The sequence below is a fragment of the Argentina silus genome (genome assembly GCF_951799395.1).
Source record: "Argentina silus genome assembly, chromosome: 1".
In the NCBI taxonomy this organism is placed as follows: domain Eukaryota; kingdom Metazoa; phylum Chordata; class Actinopteri; order Argentiniformes; family Argentinidae; genus Argentina; species Argentina silus.
In genome coordinates, this window is record NC_139655.1 from 5660579 (window position 1) to 5680071 (window position 19493).

Genomic DNA, 19493 nt, shown 5'->3' on the forward strand with positions numbered 1-19493 from the left:
CAATACAAACAAAAAGCACAGAGAGAAAAGAAAAGTCAGGTACTGATAGACCAAGGTAAGGGGAAAGGTACTAGACATTAAAAGCAAGTTTAAAAAGATGGGATTTGAGGGAACGTTTGAAAGAGGACAGCGTGTTGGATTCCTTGATGTGGTTTGAGAGAGTGTTCCAAAGCATGGGGGCTGCAGTAGAGAAGACCCAGTTCCCCCAGGTATGGTGCGTAGTCCTGGTGATGGGGACAAGGCAGTTGGCATCAGCTGACCTTGGCTGCGGGTGTGGGTGTGTTGATGGAGGAGGTCAGACAGGTAGGGGGGGTGCCATGTTGTTCATAACATGGTTGTACATATGATAACCTGTAGCCCCATATCTCACAGCAAATGTTTCAATGATTTTGTTGTTAGAACATAAGGTAACCGAGCATTTGGGTCTGTTACATATCTTGTTAAAAAGAGCTACCTTTCTTTATTACCTTTTACACACACAGCGTGAGATTGGTTGTCACTCACAATCCCTAACACTGTCAGTGCACACATAAAATACATGCTAGTTTGGCTGGCTGGATGCCATGTTCTTTATAGGTGTAACAAGTTGCTCCTTGAACACTCTCATTCCCAGACACTTCCACCAATAGCCTGGGGACAAGGTTACTCCTTGAAAAATGGTATAATTATTATAATGTACTGTAGCTTCATGCTGGAAGTAGCCGACTGGCTCTTTGTCCCCCCATTCAAGGATATGTGTACAAGGGCATGAAAAAAACACAGCAGCGGACAACACAGACATTTTGTTTGAACAGATAACTATCTCTTCCAATGTCAGTCAACACTTGGGCTGTGAATGAAGGGACTGTTTGGAAGTATGCTGTTTGTCAGTCTCAGTTATCCAGCAGAAACAACTCAGTTTCGCAATAGGAGTTCCGCCTTCAACAGTCTCTCTCCACCTGTTCACCCAATATACAGTAGATGATACTATATGATACTATACTCAATATTGCTGAGCACCCATTTAATTTCTAGGCCTCTGAATGTTTCATGACCATGTGACCTGACTGTGAGTCTTATAAGATATAGGACCCAGAGTTTACCAACATTATTATTATTTTTTTTTTTAAATGTCAAACTTTCTAAATGGTTTGACCAGCTATCTTTGATTGCCAGAACTAGGACCCAGATTTCTTCACAGAAAAAGAATAATAAATTAATCAGGGCCCCAATTTATCAATTATATTTCATCTCTGTTCAAGCTTTCTAAATGGTTTGGTCAGCTATGTCTACCATTTGATGAAGGCCACCCTATAAACACACGGGCGGGGCAACTGTCTCACTTGGTAGGGTTCGGGTTAGGAGTCATCTTTTGAGATTAAGGTCATTTTTTAAAGGGCTCTGATTTCTAGGTTATGTCTGTAATGGCTGACAGCTCTGTTCTATAGCCTTTGGGGTTAGAGGTCTATGTAGCTCACGTAGAATGTGCTAGAAATCCACTCTGCTCCCCATGATGTCAGGTCTAGTATGCCCATTCCAGATCTATTGGGAATCTGCAATGCAGTGTAGAGTGAGATTTATGACCTGTGCAAGGTTTGCCCTACTTTGTCTAGTAAATACAGCATAACCTTGATAACAGAGGTAATCAAATTATAGACTGCAACAGACCTAAGGGGTTGGCTTACTATTAACCCTGGCACTCACTGAAACCCATACTTTCAGCAGAGCAGACTTCTTAAAAAGCTGCAGGTTCTCATTTCATTCCCCTTGACTTAATAACTCTGAGGATGTGCCAATAACAACACTGTGGCCTTGCCAAGAGCCACAGGTCCAGGGTTGGAGCCACTGCTCATATGTCTGCATGGCTTCTGGATGTGGATTATGATGTGGTATGGCTTTATTAAATGGCAGATGCTGCAGTCCTTTAGGGAGGGTATCATTTATGGTTTCAGATGTATGGAGGCCATGTTGGTAATGCACTCAAAGCTCTCAGCAAACTCACATATCCATTCTCCGTCAACATATGTTTTACTTGTGGCTGAAAATGAGGATGTAATAATGATAATTCCAACACAGCAAGCTGATATTACCCAAAGATACATTTCATTCATGTCATTCTATGTTAAAATATTCACAACAAACTACATTTGTTATCAGGAATCCCAAATGTTGTTGTAAAACATAGACATTTTCATTCACTCATTAATAGAAACAGCAATGCTCTGTACCAAGAATGTTCAACTCCCTTCTGTTATCGACCAAGCCAGATATAGCAAGTGAGTATTTCGTACACTGAAGATCAGAGATAACAACTATAAATAGCTGAAATGTCAGCAGAGAATACAAACATTTGGTTTGTTTCTATTTCCCCCTCTCTTATTGCAGTACAACGAAACCTCTCAATAAGTCAATGCTCTTCCTGTCCTGTGAACTGCATCCAGGAACAGGAAAAACACCACAATGGAAATTCACTTCACCTGAATGCTTGTTTCTAGAGAGACAACAACATACAATACCACAAAGACAACACTACTTTTTGTTTTCAATGTTGGCTTTCTATAACTGATATCAATATATTGCATACATATATTTAGGAAGGGTTGATCAGTCATAGTTTTGCTACATTTCAAAGGATTTAATTAAGCACATACACACACACACACACACATATATATATATATATATATATGAATGATACATCAGGATTTCACTGATGTTGCTGCCACACTTGATGCAAGCTCACAAATATGCTCTTAATTTGCACTTTTCTGGTTATTATGGGGATGTCAAATGTGCAGGAGGTATACAACTTTTCATTCAAGCAAGTGTTTAATTAAATATACATAAAACCTTTCTCATATTTCAAGCATAATAACTGACATTGTTGAGTGACAGCATGGAGTGTTAGCACTGAGGTAGCACCAGTGTTTTGAGATGATCTTGTGTTGTCTTGCCTCTGTCATTATTGCGTTCCTCTCTAACAATGATGGCTGTCATGTCACTAGACACAACAGCTGTTTTCATCATCCCGTCTTTCAGACATATTTCTTTGACTTCTCCGTTTCAACTCAAAACCAGAAAAATGAGGTAATTTTATACTAGCATATTTTATTTAAAGGTAGTTTCAACCACACCTCAATTCAAGTCAGGTACAAAGGTAAGAATTCCATTTTGTATTCATTATCATTGTACATTACCATAAATTCAAGTAACATGTGGAATAGCTAGAGGTTACACAGGACTTGTTAACCTACAAGTATAGACTAGAGTAATGTATCAAAGTCTTTTGATTTGTGTTCATAGAAAACGTCCATCACAGTTTATTAAACTATTAAACATGATCCATTTAAAAATGTTTAATATCAGTAACAAAGCCACAGTCTTTGGTCATTAGTCTGCTCAGACTATTCTTCCGAGGTATATGGATTTGGGGTATTTGTCTTTCAGGGTCGACCACTGCACAAAGAAGTAGTCTGCAAGGTGATAGAGGATCTTTCCGGAGAGGGACAGTTTCTCTACTCGACAGATGCTCTCTGCGTAGATGATCAGGACCTTCTTCAATCCCAGAATCCCCAGGAGAAGTCCTGCCATGCACAAGGGGATGCAGGTCCCTGGGCCGTTACACAGCACCTGAAAAACACACACACACACACACACACACACACACACACACACACAGCGTGAGATTGGTTGTCACTCACAATCCCTAAAAATCACCAGTTTGGGCCTTCACTCAATCTCAGAGAAATGGAATGTGCTGAACTCTGCTGGCTCTGAATATATATAGTCTGACAGGAGAGGAGGAGATGAAGATCTCAAGTGAGACTCAGCTTTGAGGGCAAAAGATAGGGAGAAAGGAAAAGAGAACAAGAATGAGACCAAAAAGCAGACAGATCAACAGACAGACAGACAGACAGACAGACAGGCAGACAAAGAGATCTATAGAGAGCTATGCCTTGTGGGCTAGAAGAGTGAAGGAGTGTGGGTTGGGGAGTGAAGGAGTATGGGTTGGGGAGTCAGGGATTTACAGGAAAAGCAGTCAGACTGCTGTGTCGACGAAGGGCTGCGGGGTCTGGAGAATCAATCATTTAGCACATTTAGCTCTCATAGCACAACCGTAGTCTCATAGCACAACCACAGTCTCATAGCACAACCACAGTCTCATAGCACAACCATAGTCTCATAGCACAACCGTAGTCTCATAGCACAACCGTAGTCTCATAGCACAACCACAGTCTCATAGCACAACCACAGTCTCATAGCACAACCACAGTCTCATAGCACAACCATAGTCTCATAGCACAACCATAGTCTCATAGCACAACCATAGTCTCATAGCACAACCGTAGTCTCATAGCACAACCGTAGTCTCATAGCACAACCGCAGTCTCATAGCACAACCATAGTCTCATAGCACAACCATAGTCTCATAGCACAACCATAGTCTCATAGCACAACCATAGTCTCATAGCACAACCGTAGTCTCATAGCACAACCATAGTCTCATAGCACAACCACAGTCTCATAGCACAACCATAGTCTCATAGCACAACCATAGTCTCATAGCACAACCATAGTCTCATAGCACAACCATAGTCTCATAGCACAACCACAGTCTCATAGCACAACCATAGTCTCATAGCACAACCGTAGTCTCATAGCACAACCGTAGTCTCATAGCACAACCACAGTCTCATAGCACAACCATAGTCTCATAGCACAACCATAGTCTCATAGCACAACCGCAGTCTCATAGCACAACCATAGTCTCATAGCACAACCATAGTCTCATAGCACAACCACAGTCTCATAGCACAACCATAGTCTCATAGCACAACCATAGTCTCATAGCACAACCACAGTCTCATAGCACAACCGTAGTTTGGGCATACACCAACACTCTAATATCCTCTCCACACGGTCATATACATTACAATGGCATTAACCATAACATTTCACACAATTCACACGATTACAGAGGACACAATTTCTTACATGCTTACAGGATTTTACAGCTTAGTGGGATGAATTTATTTACTCCGAACAACATTTCCCATAAAAACGTTGGGGTGACATTGATAATTAGTGCAGATGGGATAATGGTGAGTATAAATATTTCACAAGTCGGAGGCCCAGTTACTGGCAATGAGGTCATCGTCAACCAACAGCGAAGAGCTGACTCTAGCTCAAAATGTTAAAGCTTAGAGCGATGACACCGTGGAGTGTTTGCTCTCTGCTAGGTTCTAACTGGAAAAACGCTGTCTCTCCAACTGTCATCATGCAGGTGCAAATTTGAATGGGCATACAGTCGTGTGAGCCTTCAACACAAAATAAATCACTGGCCACAGGGCTCAGGACCAAATACTTGCAACTCAGTGCCCTCCTCTACCTTAGAAAATGAATCACGTGGAGTTACGAGAAAAATCAATCAAATCATGATTCAACGACCGCACAATGCAAACTTCTGTACACTTGATTTATTGGTGGTGCGAAGTAAAGGAGACCCTCAACAGCTCACCAATGATTTGGAGAACGCATGAGTTCCATTTCAGGTTCTAGGCTGAAACTCTCTCAGTGAGATACTCAGTAAAATGCAAAACCTCAACAATCCGTTACTGCTCTGCTCATCCAAGTATTAATATGACTTCCTCGTGGAAAACCGCAATGGCTGCTTTGCTGGGAAACCGACTTAGATTGGGCTTTGAGCATTTATTGCATTGGAATCACGGTTCCCCACCTCCCGTAAGATAAGCCTTTACTCTAAAGCCTTTCTTTTGTAGCGCTGCATTCATAAACCTGGCTAGAACATTCCTGGCATGCTTTCCCTGGCACTGAGTCCATGGCTGGATTTACGGCATAGGCTGACCATCCCTCCGGATTTTTCTGCTCTGCTGTGTTCTGGGTATACGCATGATTCAGTCTACCCAGCTCTGCTGAGGCCTATAATGCACGCACGCACGCACGCACGCACGCACGCACGCACGAACGCACGAACGCACTGGGGGTGGGGGTGGGTGGGTGGGTTACACCTGATGATGTCATCATAACACACAGAACCGGGTACATTCAACTCACTGAGCAACACCAGGTGATCGTCTGTTTGTCTGCGGATCATCAGCATTTGTCATGTCCTAACCGGACCAGAAGAGGTGAGTCACCACACTGCAGACTGGAACGTAGGTGTGTCAGTGTGATAAAAACTAGATCACATCCAAGTTGAACCAGGGAAAGAAGATAACATAGCAGATAACCTCTGACTATGCTGTCTAGACTCCTATGAGCACTTGACTGAATGCATGAAGGACTATAACAAAGTTCCACATTACGAGTGGTAGCTGGTGACAATTCACCCCAGAGGGAACACATTTTTGGCTGTCTAGGCTAGAAAGTTCTGGATAACTGTACCACCCCATTTCAACACTGTCAGCTAGTCTCTTTAAAAATCGCATGATTGAGTAGAGCAAAAGATCAGTGAAAGCTAGTCCTGAGCCTCATTAAGTGCCAGAGAAATATAGATTCATCAACAGATGGCTTGTATGCCTCATGCTTTCTCTCCCCCTGACAGACAGACTATGTGGAATAGGTGGTTGTCTCTTTGTGATAGATCAGTGGTTTGCACAGCTGCTTGACGTAAACGTCTGTGAATGCAACTTTTCTATTATTATTATTTTTGACAGCTGGAGACGTTAGGGGGTTCGGTTACCGGGGAGATGTCACTGTGGCTCTGTTTAAACAGATGGTAAGCCTAGTTAAATACTGCGATTGTGGCCAAAATTCAATCTTCAGTATACTGTGATTGTGGCCTTCATTTAATCTATGATGATGCACAATAGTCAACATCAACAGTGTTTTCCTAGAATTGTATTCTGGGTTAGAGCGTAAAGGCCCCAAAATAAACATTCAGGGCTACCCAACATCAAAGATTTAACTGAAACCAAACAAAGACAATATTTTATTAGACATGGCCAGTTCGACAATGGGTTTCTGGATCCAGGGCCTAAGAGGGACTTATATGGATACATTCAGCACAGTGGCTCATAAAACTCAACATACATGAGCAAATACATGCAGGAATGTCTGCGGGCTGTTGCTTCTGCATGCCAGCTTGACATGTTTGGTTAACAATCAATCCATAGGCCTGATTACGCTCACTGTCTTCAAATAGAACATGAAAGGAGAGGAAAGAAGGATCATATTCCTGGTCGGAATCTCGCTTGGAAGCACCAAAAGGCCTTTCCATTCCATTCTCTAGCAATTTCCTAATAAGGTTAAGATAAAACATATGGTGTCCCACCACTGGAGCGTATGTCAGAGGGAAAACAAACGTGGAGAAGCAGGGCCTGGCTTAGTTTACCAGCAGCTAAGAGCCACACAGGAATGCTAAGTAAGGGTGAGGCCACTGTGAGGCTCCTTGGCCCGTCGTTGGGTGTTATCTATCGTATGACCAGCACACACTTTCTGCTCGGCTTTCTCTTTGAAATTGGGAACATTTTGTGTGTATTGATGATCCAATTTAGTCCAGTTTACTGTTGGGGGGGGTCTACATCTGTTTGCATGTCATATCATCTTAAAACCAGGTGTGGGTATCATCATGGGGAGTTCAAAAACAGACAGCTGATTGTAGTTAATATTTAATTACACAGAACAAACATCTCAGAAAATACACCTCCAATGATCTACACTGTTACTTAACAACTTTTTTCTAGAACCCTAACACTGTCCCACACCACAACTGTGCAACTTCATCCATTGATCATACTTTAAACCTCTGACTGCAAGGATGCTGTCAGCCGGTAGGATTGTGCTGACACATCTGGAGGTGGAAATGGTGGTGGTGGGGTGTGTGTGGTCTCACAAATGCCCTTTTATGGCTAACACACGCTTGAGAACCCTAACACCCACCCCCCATTCTCGGTTTCCCTCTCCCCTCCACCCCCCTGGCCTGACCCCCCACAGTTTTCCTGTGATTCCGACTCGGAATGTGTCCTGTCTCCACTACAACCTCACAACCCCATGCCACTGCTCCCGGAGAGACATGCTCAAGTTTGGTCAAAACAAATAAACGTCTGCTTTCAGTCATCCTAAAGAATGCTTATCATGCTGACCCCATCACGTTATGAGGGAAGCAGTAAGGGAGCAATGGACCCAATACAACTCTGGACAGTCTACACTGGAGTCTATGTGGGTAATAAAAATTCCCATTTTTTTAGCCCTGACTTCAGCTACTCTAAATCAACAGAGACGTGAGATAAGCAAATGTAATTTAGCATTCCTGAGATAAAGACAACAATAGACCATATTAGAGAGAAATACTAAGTCAGAGGTAATGCTTTCCAGGCGCAATGTTGTGTCAGTATGCCAGGTAGCTTTGCCACATAAATCCTGATATGTCTACCTCTTACCTATTATAGAACCTGTTCAATTCTAAATTCAGTCATCTCTAACCCCTCAACCCCCTCCAGGTCTAACAATCTATGGTGGTACACTCTATGAACGGACTGTGGATGTACGCCATTGAGAGGGCTATTGGCAGTGGCAAAGGTAAGAGATTAGGGGGAAATGGCAGAAACCTTTGTCATGTCACAACCAAATAATCTGCAGCTTCCCATACTGTTTTATACAGACTGTAGTATTTTCTAACCAGTGGCTGCAGTTGCAATTTCAGTCTGCTTGCTTAGTCACCCCCCTCCTCCCAAGGCTGAGCTGCAGAGTAACTCAGCTAGCAGAGGAACCAGCCAGGTCTCGCCACATCCTGTGAACAAGGACCCTTCTCCCTGGCCCCCACCATTACATAACACAAGGGAAGAGAAGCCAGTGGGATAGGAAAGGAGGGGAGAAAATAAGGGGCCCCGATTGTCTGTTCATTCCTGCCGAGACTGACACTCTCTCTCTCTCTCTCTCTCTCTCTGTCTGTCTGTCTGTCTGTCTGTCTGTCTGTCTGTCTGTCTGTCTGTCTGTCTGTGTGTGTGTGTGTGTGTGTGTGTGTGTTTGTCTCTCTCTTCTCATTTTCTGGATTTTACTAATGCATACACATCACACTTTTAATGAAGTATTACACAGACATTACGGTTAAACAAAATGACATTTCACTCCTCCAGCTACAACGATATCCCTATCAATGGCTACAGTGATGGGCCCATACAATGCAGTTTCTGTCTTTCACTTCCGCAAACCCTAAACAAACAATCCAAGGCCAGTTGAATGGACTGTGTGAACCCACAGGGCCGTGTGCAGTGCACTAATTACTGATTGTAGAAAGATGTGAGTAATTGGTAGGCCGAGAACCCTCTGGAAACCTTTTATTCCAGATTCTACGCCATGTTCACTCTGGGTTTTGAGATGATCATGCACAATGCCTTGATTTATCTTATTTATATACTGGAACAATAATAAAGGGATCAAGGTTTTAACATGAAGTCACTTCACTATGGTTCAAGTTTTATTTATTGTCAATGGAGTTACAAGCCTGAGTTGAATGAACTGGTTAGCTGCAAAAATACTTAAATCTGTTGTTAATATGTAATGGATATTACAGTATGGAAAGATATGTTAGACATGCTGGGAGGGATTATTATTATTATTATTTTTTTATTTTTTTTTTACTGGTGAGACGATTAACAGCATCAAAATGTTTATTGGCAATTAAGATAATGTTGCCAGACTAACATTAACACATAGTGGTAGGCAGCAGTGATGGTAGCAAAGATAGTGAAGATTCACATATTGGCAAAAATGGTATCACATTGGGTGTACCTACCATGTCCGGCCTGAGTCTAAACACCAGAGGGACAGAGTGCAGCAGGGCATTCAGAGTGCTGACCACTGAGGAGCTCCAGGACTGACGCACCTCGCGGCTGCGAGGAATGCGGTGAATGGTAAACTGGGGCAAAACAGTGACAATGAGCGGGTTAGCCTCACGGCACAACACAGGACACACATTATTCAGTTTTCTGTCAAATGCTGCATAATGCTGAAAAATGCTGCATAATGCTGAACACATAACACAGGAATAAATATGATAAAATACGGTATATTCAAAATGGCTTTCAGATGTTGCTGTGGAATAATGCATGCGTATTCTCAGGCGAAAACACCACCAACTGAAAGGTTTCTTAGGGACATTTTGTGAATTGAAAAACGCAATAAAGAGATATTGCTCCATCTGCTGGTAAGAAATAGATTTAGATGAAGGACTTAACATCTCTCACAAAAAAAACAAGACACTGGAGTAGAGATATTGGAGTTGGACAATAAACTGACATATTTGATAAGGTAGGTAAGCTATCATAACAGAGGCCATTCATATGTGTACGGTACAATGACACGTGAATACAGTGATAAACTGTCGTCATGCTAAAACAAATTGAGAGGCAGTTAGTTTAAGTACAATGTGATTTGGTGCATATTGAGTACCTGAGAATCTGATTCTGTGTCTTTTTTTGAGCTTTCAAAGGTGCGTATCTTGTCTTCACTCATCTTGTCAGTGTCTGCGATGACATAGTGCCGAGGACTGTAGGACTGTGAGAGGCTCTCCATCAAGTGCAGGATCTCAGTTGTATGTCCTCCTGCAAAAACAAACAAACAAATTACTTCATTTGATTGGCGTAAGTTACATAGTCAGGCGTACTGAAATCTACTGAAATGTATTAGAGCATGTCTCTGTAAATAAGGGTATGAAGGCAGTTACAACAGTGACAGTGATAGCAAAACACAGAGCATTACATACAGCTAATGTTACTGCCTTTCTTTGTCTCTCTTTACAATAACATGATCTTTCATCATGATTCATATTTGACACCGTAGCTATCTAGATTCTACTGTACTGGTCTTGTAGACGGATAGCGTCCTCCTTTATAGTCCTATGGATAGATAGAGTCGAGAGAGATGTATCGAAATAAAAATGACCCCGCCAAGACAGTTTGTAATAAAATCCACCTTTCACTGACTGATGGTTCGTCGGGTGGTCAGGGTTAGGGCATTTGTCATTTTACTGTATCAGCTACTGGTACTGGTTAGTTTTATATGCCGATTTGACAGGTGGACTAGCTAGTTAGCTTTGGCCTTTCCATTGGTTAGCTGCAAACATAAACAAAAAAAACCATTAGCTCGTCAATTCACTCGACTAAACAGAGTATGTAAGTTTCATCCTCTTTGACAACTCATATTGTCATTATAACGCAAATGACTTAGGTCGGTGGCTCAGGTCTTCCAGCTAGCTAGGGAAGTTGGGAAACATATCGACTATATTATGAACCAATTTATAATGTTACCTGATCCAGCAACAACAAGAACGCAGACATGACCTTTCTCTCCAGGTCTACATTTTGAACCGGCCCGAACGACAATCAGAAGACGCACAACAAAAAAAAGCACTGTAGTACAAATTCCTAACAATATTCCTAAAAGCAGTGCCATGATGATCACAACTACGGCGCAGCGTGCGGGACAAAACACATTCTAAAACGGCGGAGCGCGAGAGGAAAGCTTCCTGGAAACGAGCATAGCAACAAGGAAACGAACGTCATCACTAAGCAAAGACCACTGCTGGAATTGACGCTGCATCACTTTGAGCAACATGACATGATGAAGTAGGTATTTTATGTGCCTTTTGTGCAGAAAAAACTAATTGTCCTGGTGGTGTCTACCAGCCTTATGCCTAAATAAGACAGGACCGATAGTCAGACAGCTAGCAACAACAACCATATAGCAGTGCATTGCACGTAGGAGGCAGAGTTGGCTCGTAGACTATAGCCCCGCCCCCATCTGTGACTAGGAGTCTAGGACACTTAGTTGTAGGACCCACTTGGAGCAATGCAGCTCTCCCATAGGTTCTAATTATAGACTTTGGTTCAAATACACATCAGTGTTCATATAACCACAGTGAGTTGTTATGGCAACCTTAGGTCAGTGTTACACACACCTAATTCAACCATTCATTTAGTTCTGAACCAGGACGTCACTTGTCCTGGTCCAGGGCTGCCATTCATCAAGCACTTACTTGCATCACTTAGTTCTGGACTGGAACAAAAAGTTCACAATCTGTGGATTTATGAGTGAATGGCAGTCTGGCGATAGTTTGTGAGACCTAGCCTAATGAAAGATATCTTCATTAAAGGTAGACTCTGGGATATGACGTCAATGGAAAAAGAACGGGGCGACGCTTCCAGGGATAATTTCAAAACAGCGACTCTAGCCTTTTCTCAACTGTTAGGAACACGACTCCTCGAATCCTCTCCTCCGTCCTCCACTCGTGTCCTACTGAAAACACATTGGAGGAGAATATCTAAGAGGAGCAACCTAGATCTGTTCCTCCAATGGGTTTTCAGCTACGTAACAATTGAGAAAACGTTTGATGATCAAAGCTGATCAACTCCAGCATACATATTGTGACGGTGTGCATGTGTCGATGCCTAACGAATGCCTCCTGTAGTTACTTACTCTAAAGAGGATGAAACCAAGAGGTAGGGCTTCGATTGCATTGTGGTATATGAGGAGACTCTGTTCTAAATAGGGGCCAAGGAAAGTGTATGAGAAATGCACCGCAAATGGTCCTCCAAGGGACTTTTGTTAAGAAACAGCTCGATAACAACCTCATTTTCTTAATGATATCACACAATAAATTTGTAATTTTCTAATTAACATGATATAAATCAAGTTGTTTCTCTGTTGAAGAGAAACTCGAGTTTGACTGAATGGAGCACACATGCCTACCAATAGACAGTGAAGCAGCACGTACGGAATGGTCAAGGAATGTAACAAGAAGGTTCCTATTCAATAGCAACTTCCATTAGCAGTTGCCATTGCACAATGCTCTATGGAAAAATGCTAACAGTGCCCTCTCTTTCCTATTCACTTTACTTACACTTTGCTTACTCCAAATATATTTGGTAAAAGTTGCTGTGACTGCATTACCTCAATTCCCAGAGTCTACCTTTAATGCGATAATGGCTTTGAATGGTCTCAAATGAATTTTGCGACCATTCTCACTGTTAAAAAGGTTGTAGGCTTATAAAACGTTGTCTATGAGCCACTGGTTAACACAGGTTATCTCTTTATCATGCAATTCATAAAGGATGACAAATGAAACAAACAAGCATCAACCAATTGATAGAGATACATCTAAATGATAGATGATACATCTATACGCAAAAACCTCAGTGTTACTGTCACTGTCACTGTCCGAGACTTTCTGATGCACTGAACCACATTTCTGATGAAGTGATGGTCTCTCTCTCCATTCAAGAAGAAGGTAGATCTTGACCACAGTTCATCATGGTAGACTCTCCACAAGGGTATATGTGTGTGTGTGTGTGTGTGTGTGTGTGTGTGTGTGTGTGTGTGTGTGTGTGTGTGTGTGTGTGTGTGAGTGTGTGTGTGTGTGTGTGAGAGAGAGAGTGTGTGTGTGTGTGTGTGCGTGCGTGTGTTTTTGTGTTAATATCTCTTTAAGAATGTTGCTGTAATTCGATCCCCATAGGAGAAAGCGCCTTGCCCTACAGTAACCTCCCCCATCACTTCCATAATCGAGCATCAGTTTTGCTGCGCGTCCCACATCGCTGTCGCTATGCATCTATGGCGTGGTTTTATCATGTACTGTTTATCAACATGACGAGACATGGCTTTCGACTGAATTTACCATGCCCTCGTACCATAAACCAATTGAGTGTGGAAAATAGATCTTAATGAGAAAGACACAAGGTAAGTCGTATCAGTTGGATTTGTATCTCTTTAAACATTTTTATATTTACGATTAAATATACTACATTATTTCCCTCTCATCCTCAAATTTAAAGCTGTATCGCTTCGGTCAATGCGGCGTGTGCCTATGTTGTTGTTACATTTCCCGAGAATTTCCGAATGAAAATTATGTATCAATTGGTGGATTAATGTAATAGTTTGGCACGGCCAATGCAACAAGCTAACCTATGCTGTTATAAAATCATTTCAATTCAACATTGGAGGTTTATATTTCGTTTCATCTTTCGCGGGTGGACGTGTTTAATACCCACACATACGCAAGCAGTACAGTGCCTTCGGAAAGTATTCAGACCCCTTCACTTTTTCCACATTTTGTTGTATTATAGACTCAATTTATAATGGATTAAATAAAAATAATTTGCCATCAGTCCACACATATGCAAAAATGCAAAAGTGTCTTCAACAAATCACTCAATTAGTTGAATTGAGTCCAACTTAATGCAAGGATAATAGTTCATGTAATTTTGGAATTAACATCTTTGTTTTTATAGGGTCTCTGATTTGCATAGGAATCAATTACACACTGTGTATCAGGTTGTAATTACAAACTGAGCAAATGGAGAGGAACAAAACTGCTCAGGAATGCAAACCTGAGGCCTGGGGAGACTTACAAAAATCTCAAGTTGAATGATGGAGAGGAAAAAGCACAGTTGAACATCATCTCAGTCACTCTACAAAATTGGTCTATTAACCAAGTGGCTAAAAAGAATCCCTTAATGGAAAATAATCTATCTCATATCCATAATTGTGTTTGCATCAATGAATTCAAGTGATACAGCAAATAAAGTGGCTGGAAATGTGTTTATTTGGTTTTACTACAAAGCATTAAGTTTGGTGCAAATCCAACACATGCAATGCAGTTTCAACTTATGGGTATGTTTGTCACTGGCAGGGACTGACGAGTTTGTCAGGATCAAGAGAAAATTATAAAATGTTGCTGATTTGGTAGTGACATCCTAATCTACACAGTGTGTAATTGATTCCTATGCAAATCAGACACCCTTAACTAAGTGGATTACTGCAAAAAAAGGTGGGCAAAAAAGTCCATGTAAAGAACTCATTGTCTGTTCTGTCCTGTAGCTTAATTGATGAATATAAACATGTTTCTATTAAGACTGCAGACAGTGCACCTATATTACTGTATGCTTGAATGGGCTTGTAAGCCACCCCACCTGCAGGCAGGTTTGTTTCATTCATTTCTCTTAAAGCTACAAAGTACTGTAAGCATAATGAATGCCTTTTGGATGACCCACTGTGAAAAATGGTTGTTATTGTTGTCTAATAATTGAAGTAGTCTTGCTTTAAACCCATACCACTACTAGGACTATTAATGACTATCACCACTACCTGCCCCACCCCTACTCTCAATAGGCCTACGTCAAATCATATAATAGTGTGTTGTGGCACAGTCAATTACTAGGCTAGTGTGCATAGGGGGCATAGTCCTATAATACAGAGTGGACCAAAGTAGGGCACAGATTTCATGTTGATTCAAAAACATAGCTTTTTTAACAGGACTATCTTTGGCCTCCAAATTGGCAGTTTTCCGAATGGGGTCTGCCTATACATGCAATATGCAGGTTACATTCATGAGGTTGCGTTGACAGAGAACCACATTTGTTTCTTGGAGTTGTGGTTTGATGTAGGCTACCATCCAAAGCCTAACTTTAAAATTGTTCATGGAAAGGAGAGGCGTCATAACACTCTACTAATCACGGTCTCTTTTCGGACTGCCTCGATTTAGACAGAAAATACTGGGCTTATGTCCAAAGTTATCATTTTGACACTTTTTTTTTTTAATTTTGGGGCTAGCATTGATGTATACTACTGATACTACATAGACCGTTTTCAAATATAGACTCGGCCTACTGTGATTATTTTCTCCTTGTCTTTTAGAAAATGTTCTGTCCTTTCCCTGTAGCCATGTTACATAACACTTTAGTGCTGTCCTGTAATACATTATAAGCCTACCCATAGAACATGGACCTCAGGGTTTACGGACTGTTGCCTTTTTACCATTAAGTGTACACCTTTTGGCCTGGGCTGGGTATTTTGGAAACCTGTAGCCCATTAGACCAACAGTTACATGCTGAGGGAAGGACTCCTCAGCATGCCCGCAGTAGAGAGAGCACTGCACTCTTCAAACACTTGGAACAAAGGCTAGAGAGTGAACTAGAGATGTTTGTTGGGAGATAAGGCTTTATAGCTGTTTCTGAAATGTAAATCTTTGGAGACGTAGGCCTAGCTACAGTGTGCATAGAGGTTGATTTGGCCTCTCTCCAAGAGCCAGTGCAGTTAAATCAGCTGTTACGCAAATGGCCCAGTGTGACAAAGAGCGCTATGGCCAGGACTCCCACATTGACTGCAGTACGCTGCTGTCACTGACATGCTTTGGTTACTGTCAGGAGGATGCTGCTTACTTGTGAGCCTTGTTGTGATTGAGGAAGCTTGTCTTCAACCAAATCTAAATGAGGCTACCTGACTAGGCCTATGTGTGAGACTACCTTAACATACCATTTTTTGTACGAACACATCATACATAATGCAACCAACTACTTATGGATGTGCAATGTTACTCAGGGCTGGATTTGGCAAAAAAACAAGGGGTAGCTTAAATACTTTATTTAGGTTGTCAGTGTAGCAACAGCGTAGCCAACTTTACAGATTCAGAAGAAGCAGCCTTCTTCTGCTGTTGATATGTTTCCTTGGCACATATTCAACTATATATTCTAAGAAGTGGGCAAGTGTTTAAGCTGTAATAGGACATGGTGAAATGAATACCCTACCCCCTCCCCAGGTCCCCCCACACAGTGCTCAAATGTATGGAGTGCTGCAGCAGTTCTCCTGTTCTGTTTGATTGTAAACCACAGTGATTGAACTAGATCACATGGACTGTAATCAAATGGTACAGGAGCTGTCCTGTGTGCGGGCCAAGCTGCTTTCTGCACTGCAGCCGATGTGTGAGTGGCATGACTGGCAGTGTTGGGATGGTTTACTGCCACATTGCTCAGACATGCTGTCTCCTGGGTCAGAGCCCCACCTAACACTGCTGCTCTGTGAGGACCAACAGCAGGCTTGCCAATCTAACACCCCTCCTGGTCATGCTCTGTGAGATTCACACAGCTCTACCTGATTGGAGGCTATGGCCTCCACTGAATGGCTGTATTTTCTATCTATTTTTTTTTTAATCTAATATCTATGAGTCATACAGGAACTGAGTTCTGTCACCTGATGTTGTTTAGAAAATATCACAGAGAACAGCTACTAACATAGCCCTTCTTTCCCAGCAAACTCACTTGAAAGATAATGTGTTAGCATGGTAGGAAACATGGTATGAAACAGAAATCAGATTCAGGAAGTGAGGTTCAGAGTTGTCCAATCGCAGCGGAGGCCAGGACAGCACGAACATCTCCACAGTAGTTCTGGGTCTCCTCTGTTGGCATAGTACAGTAAGTGGCTCCTGCTGGACTAAGCTGGTGCTGGGTGATGTTTGGGCCAAAGGCTTATGTTCATGGATCAGTGCTTCCTGACTCTGCGTGGTTCAAAAAGGAAGGTCTCATTTTACAGCAGTTGAACAAGTCCGTCTCTCTGTGGCTGGCGACTTCCAACTCCAGGCATCCGTGTTGTCTGATATTTGCCTTAAGAATCCTGACATTCTGTCTCAAGTTCATGCTTAGATGGAGCGGTAACCCATCTCAAGTGACTATGTTTGAGTGTTGCTTGATGCATACATTCAGAAATAAAAAACATGGATGATGTTTCTCAGTATAGCCAGGCAATTTTTTGGCCATTGTCAGCTAAGCCTGTAGTTATGTTTTGCTTACTGAGTCTCCTAGGACCACTAAAACATAAACAGTGGTAATCTGACCTAATGGTTTTGGTTATGATGAGGTAATACAGTTGTTTACCTCTCATTCATTTAGAAGTCATATCATCATTAGCAGGGTTAGGCTGTCATTTATTATTTGAAAACACTGGCCTTGACATGAGCATGTTTACAATCCCTCTCCACACTTTTAACATATACTGCACACATGCCTTCATGGTCACTTTTTTATGGTTATGTTTACCCTGTGCTAATGTACTACCTTTAGCCTGAAGGTCTACTCATGCATGCCAAGCTGCCATATTCCATTATGTGAAGCATTTAGTTTGTTCTTTGCCCTAAATATACCCTGGACATGTGCCTACAGCGCCCTGCATAAGTAATGGTACAGTGACATTTGTTTTCTTCTTTTGGCTCTATACTCCAAAAGTTTGGATTTGAAATTAAACCGTTAATATGAGGTGAAAATATAGACTGTCAGCTTTCATTTAAGGGTATTTTTGTACATGTTGAGTTTCACCATTCAGATATTACAACACTTTTTATAGTCTATTGTAGGACACCAAAAGTAATGGGACAAATTAATATAATTTCTAAATTAAGCCCTCATATTTAGTGTTTGGTTCACAATGCTTTGCATGCAATAACTGCCTGAAGTCTGCAACCCATTGACCCCACCAGACACTGGGTATCTTTTCTGGTGATGCTCTGCCAGGCCTGTACTGCAGCTATCTTCAGTTGTTGCTTGTTTTGAGGTGTTTCTAAAATGTTATAATCAGGAAATGAATGTTCAATTGGATTTGAATCAGAAGATTGATTTGGCCAGTCCTGCATGGCTCCGGGTTAATTACGTTGACCAGGGTTCTCCCCAGGATTTTTGAACAGCATAGCACGGGATTGCATTATCAAAACCCGACTCGCCTTTATTCATGTCAAAATGCGCCAAAAATACAGCTAAAAAGCTAAAAAGAGGAACAGTGCTTTCATATTTGCTTTAATTTTTTAACAACAATGTCGTGTTGTCTTGTTAAAGTTTACACAGTGGTGCTGAAAATGTCACAGTGGCACCACTCTTACATTCTTTGGGGAGAACCCTGTCGACTAATCATTGCACTCCTAGTGAGCATTCCTCGCAACCCACTGTAGTCTTCCTTGGGCTACCAGCCTGGTTGCGATTGCTGAGGGTGAAGGTTCCAAACTGTTGATTTTGGCAAGCATAAGATTTTCCAGCCAAATAATGGCTTCCTTTCATTTCATTTAACACCTCTTCACATCAATAGTAGACTCCAAAGGCAAATGCAAAGCCTAGAATCAATTCTTGACAGCTGTCTTATGCCTCCACAGGTTATGTGATAGGACACACCTGACTTACCAGAAACCCACGTCAAGCCAATTGTCCCATTACGTTTGGTGCCCTGAAAAACTGTTGTCATTTCTAAATAGTGAAACCAAGATAACAAACACCATCAAATAAAAGATGTTAATCTCTACTTTATACCTCATAGTAATTGTTTGATTTCAAATCCAAACTGCAGTATGTCGGAACAAGATACCGTAGCATATAGGCCTATGTTCCTAATGACCCGGGGAATAACCTAAAACAACCTCTGTTGATGTCAGTTCTCCTGAACTGTCTTGAGTGACTGTTGTTTAAAGCACCCAGCTTCTCCGCTCCCTTAGTTAGGCCAAAGCTCTGTTAAACATTGACTCGGTCACACATGGCAGGTGTTGAGATTCCACTGAAATACATTCAGCGTTGTCACACAAACCCAATATTCTTACCTCGTGGATTTACTGGAAGGGCAGTGTTTGTAGTGCAATTCGATTGGATGTATGCTTACCATAAAAGAACACATCTAGGGTGAATAATATGACAGTAGCCTACTGGTAAGTGATGATCTAGATCTACAAGTGTTGGGTTAACAAATGTTTT

General features: G+C 41.8%; 1 protein-coding gene across 1 annotated transcript; it reads right to left on the minus strand.

Moving 5' to 3' along the window:
- Positions 1 to 2806: 2806 nt before the first annotated feature.
- On the minus strand, positions 2807 to 11373 carry alg14 (ALG14 UDP-N-acetylglucosaminyltransferase subunit). The gene is made up of 4 exons (XM_083675998.1): positions 11250 to 11373; positions 10393 to 10544; positions 9737 to 9859; positions 2807 to 3609 (listed from the first exon to the last, which is right to left on the minus strand). Exons 2-4 carry the CDS (start codon positions 10513 to 10515, stop codon positions 3379 to 3381), a joined length of 477 nt encoding a protein of 158 aa, XP_083532124.1. The 5' UTR covers positions 10516 to 10544; positions 11250 to 11373; the 3' UTR covers positions 2807 to 3378.
- Positions 11374 to 19493: the final 8120 nt, after the last annotated feature.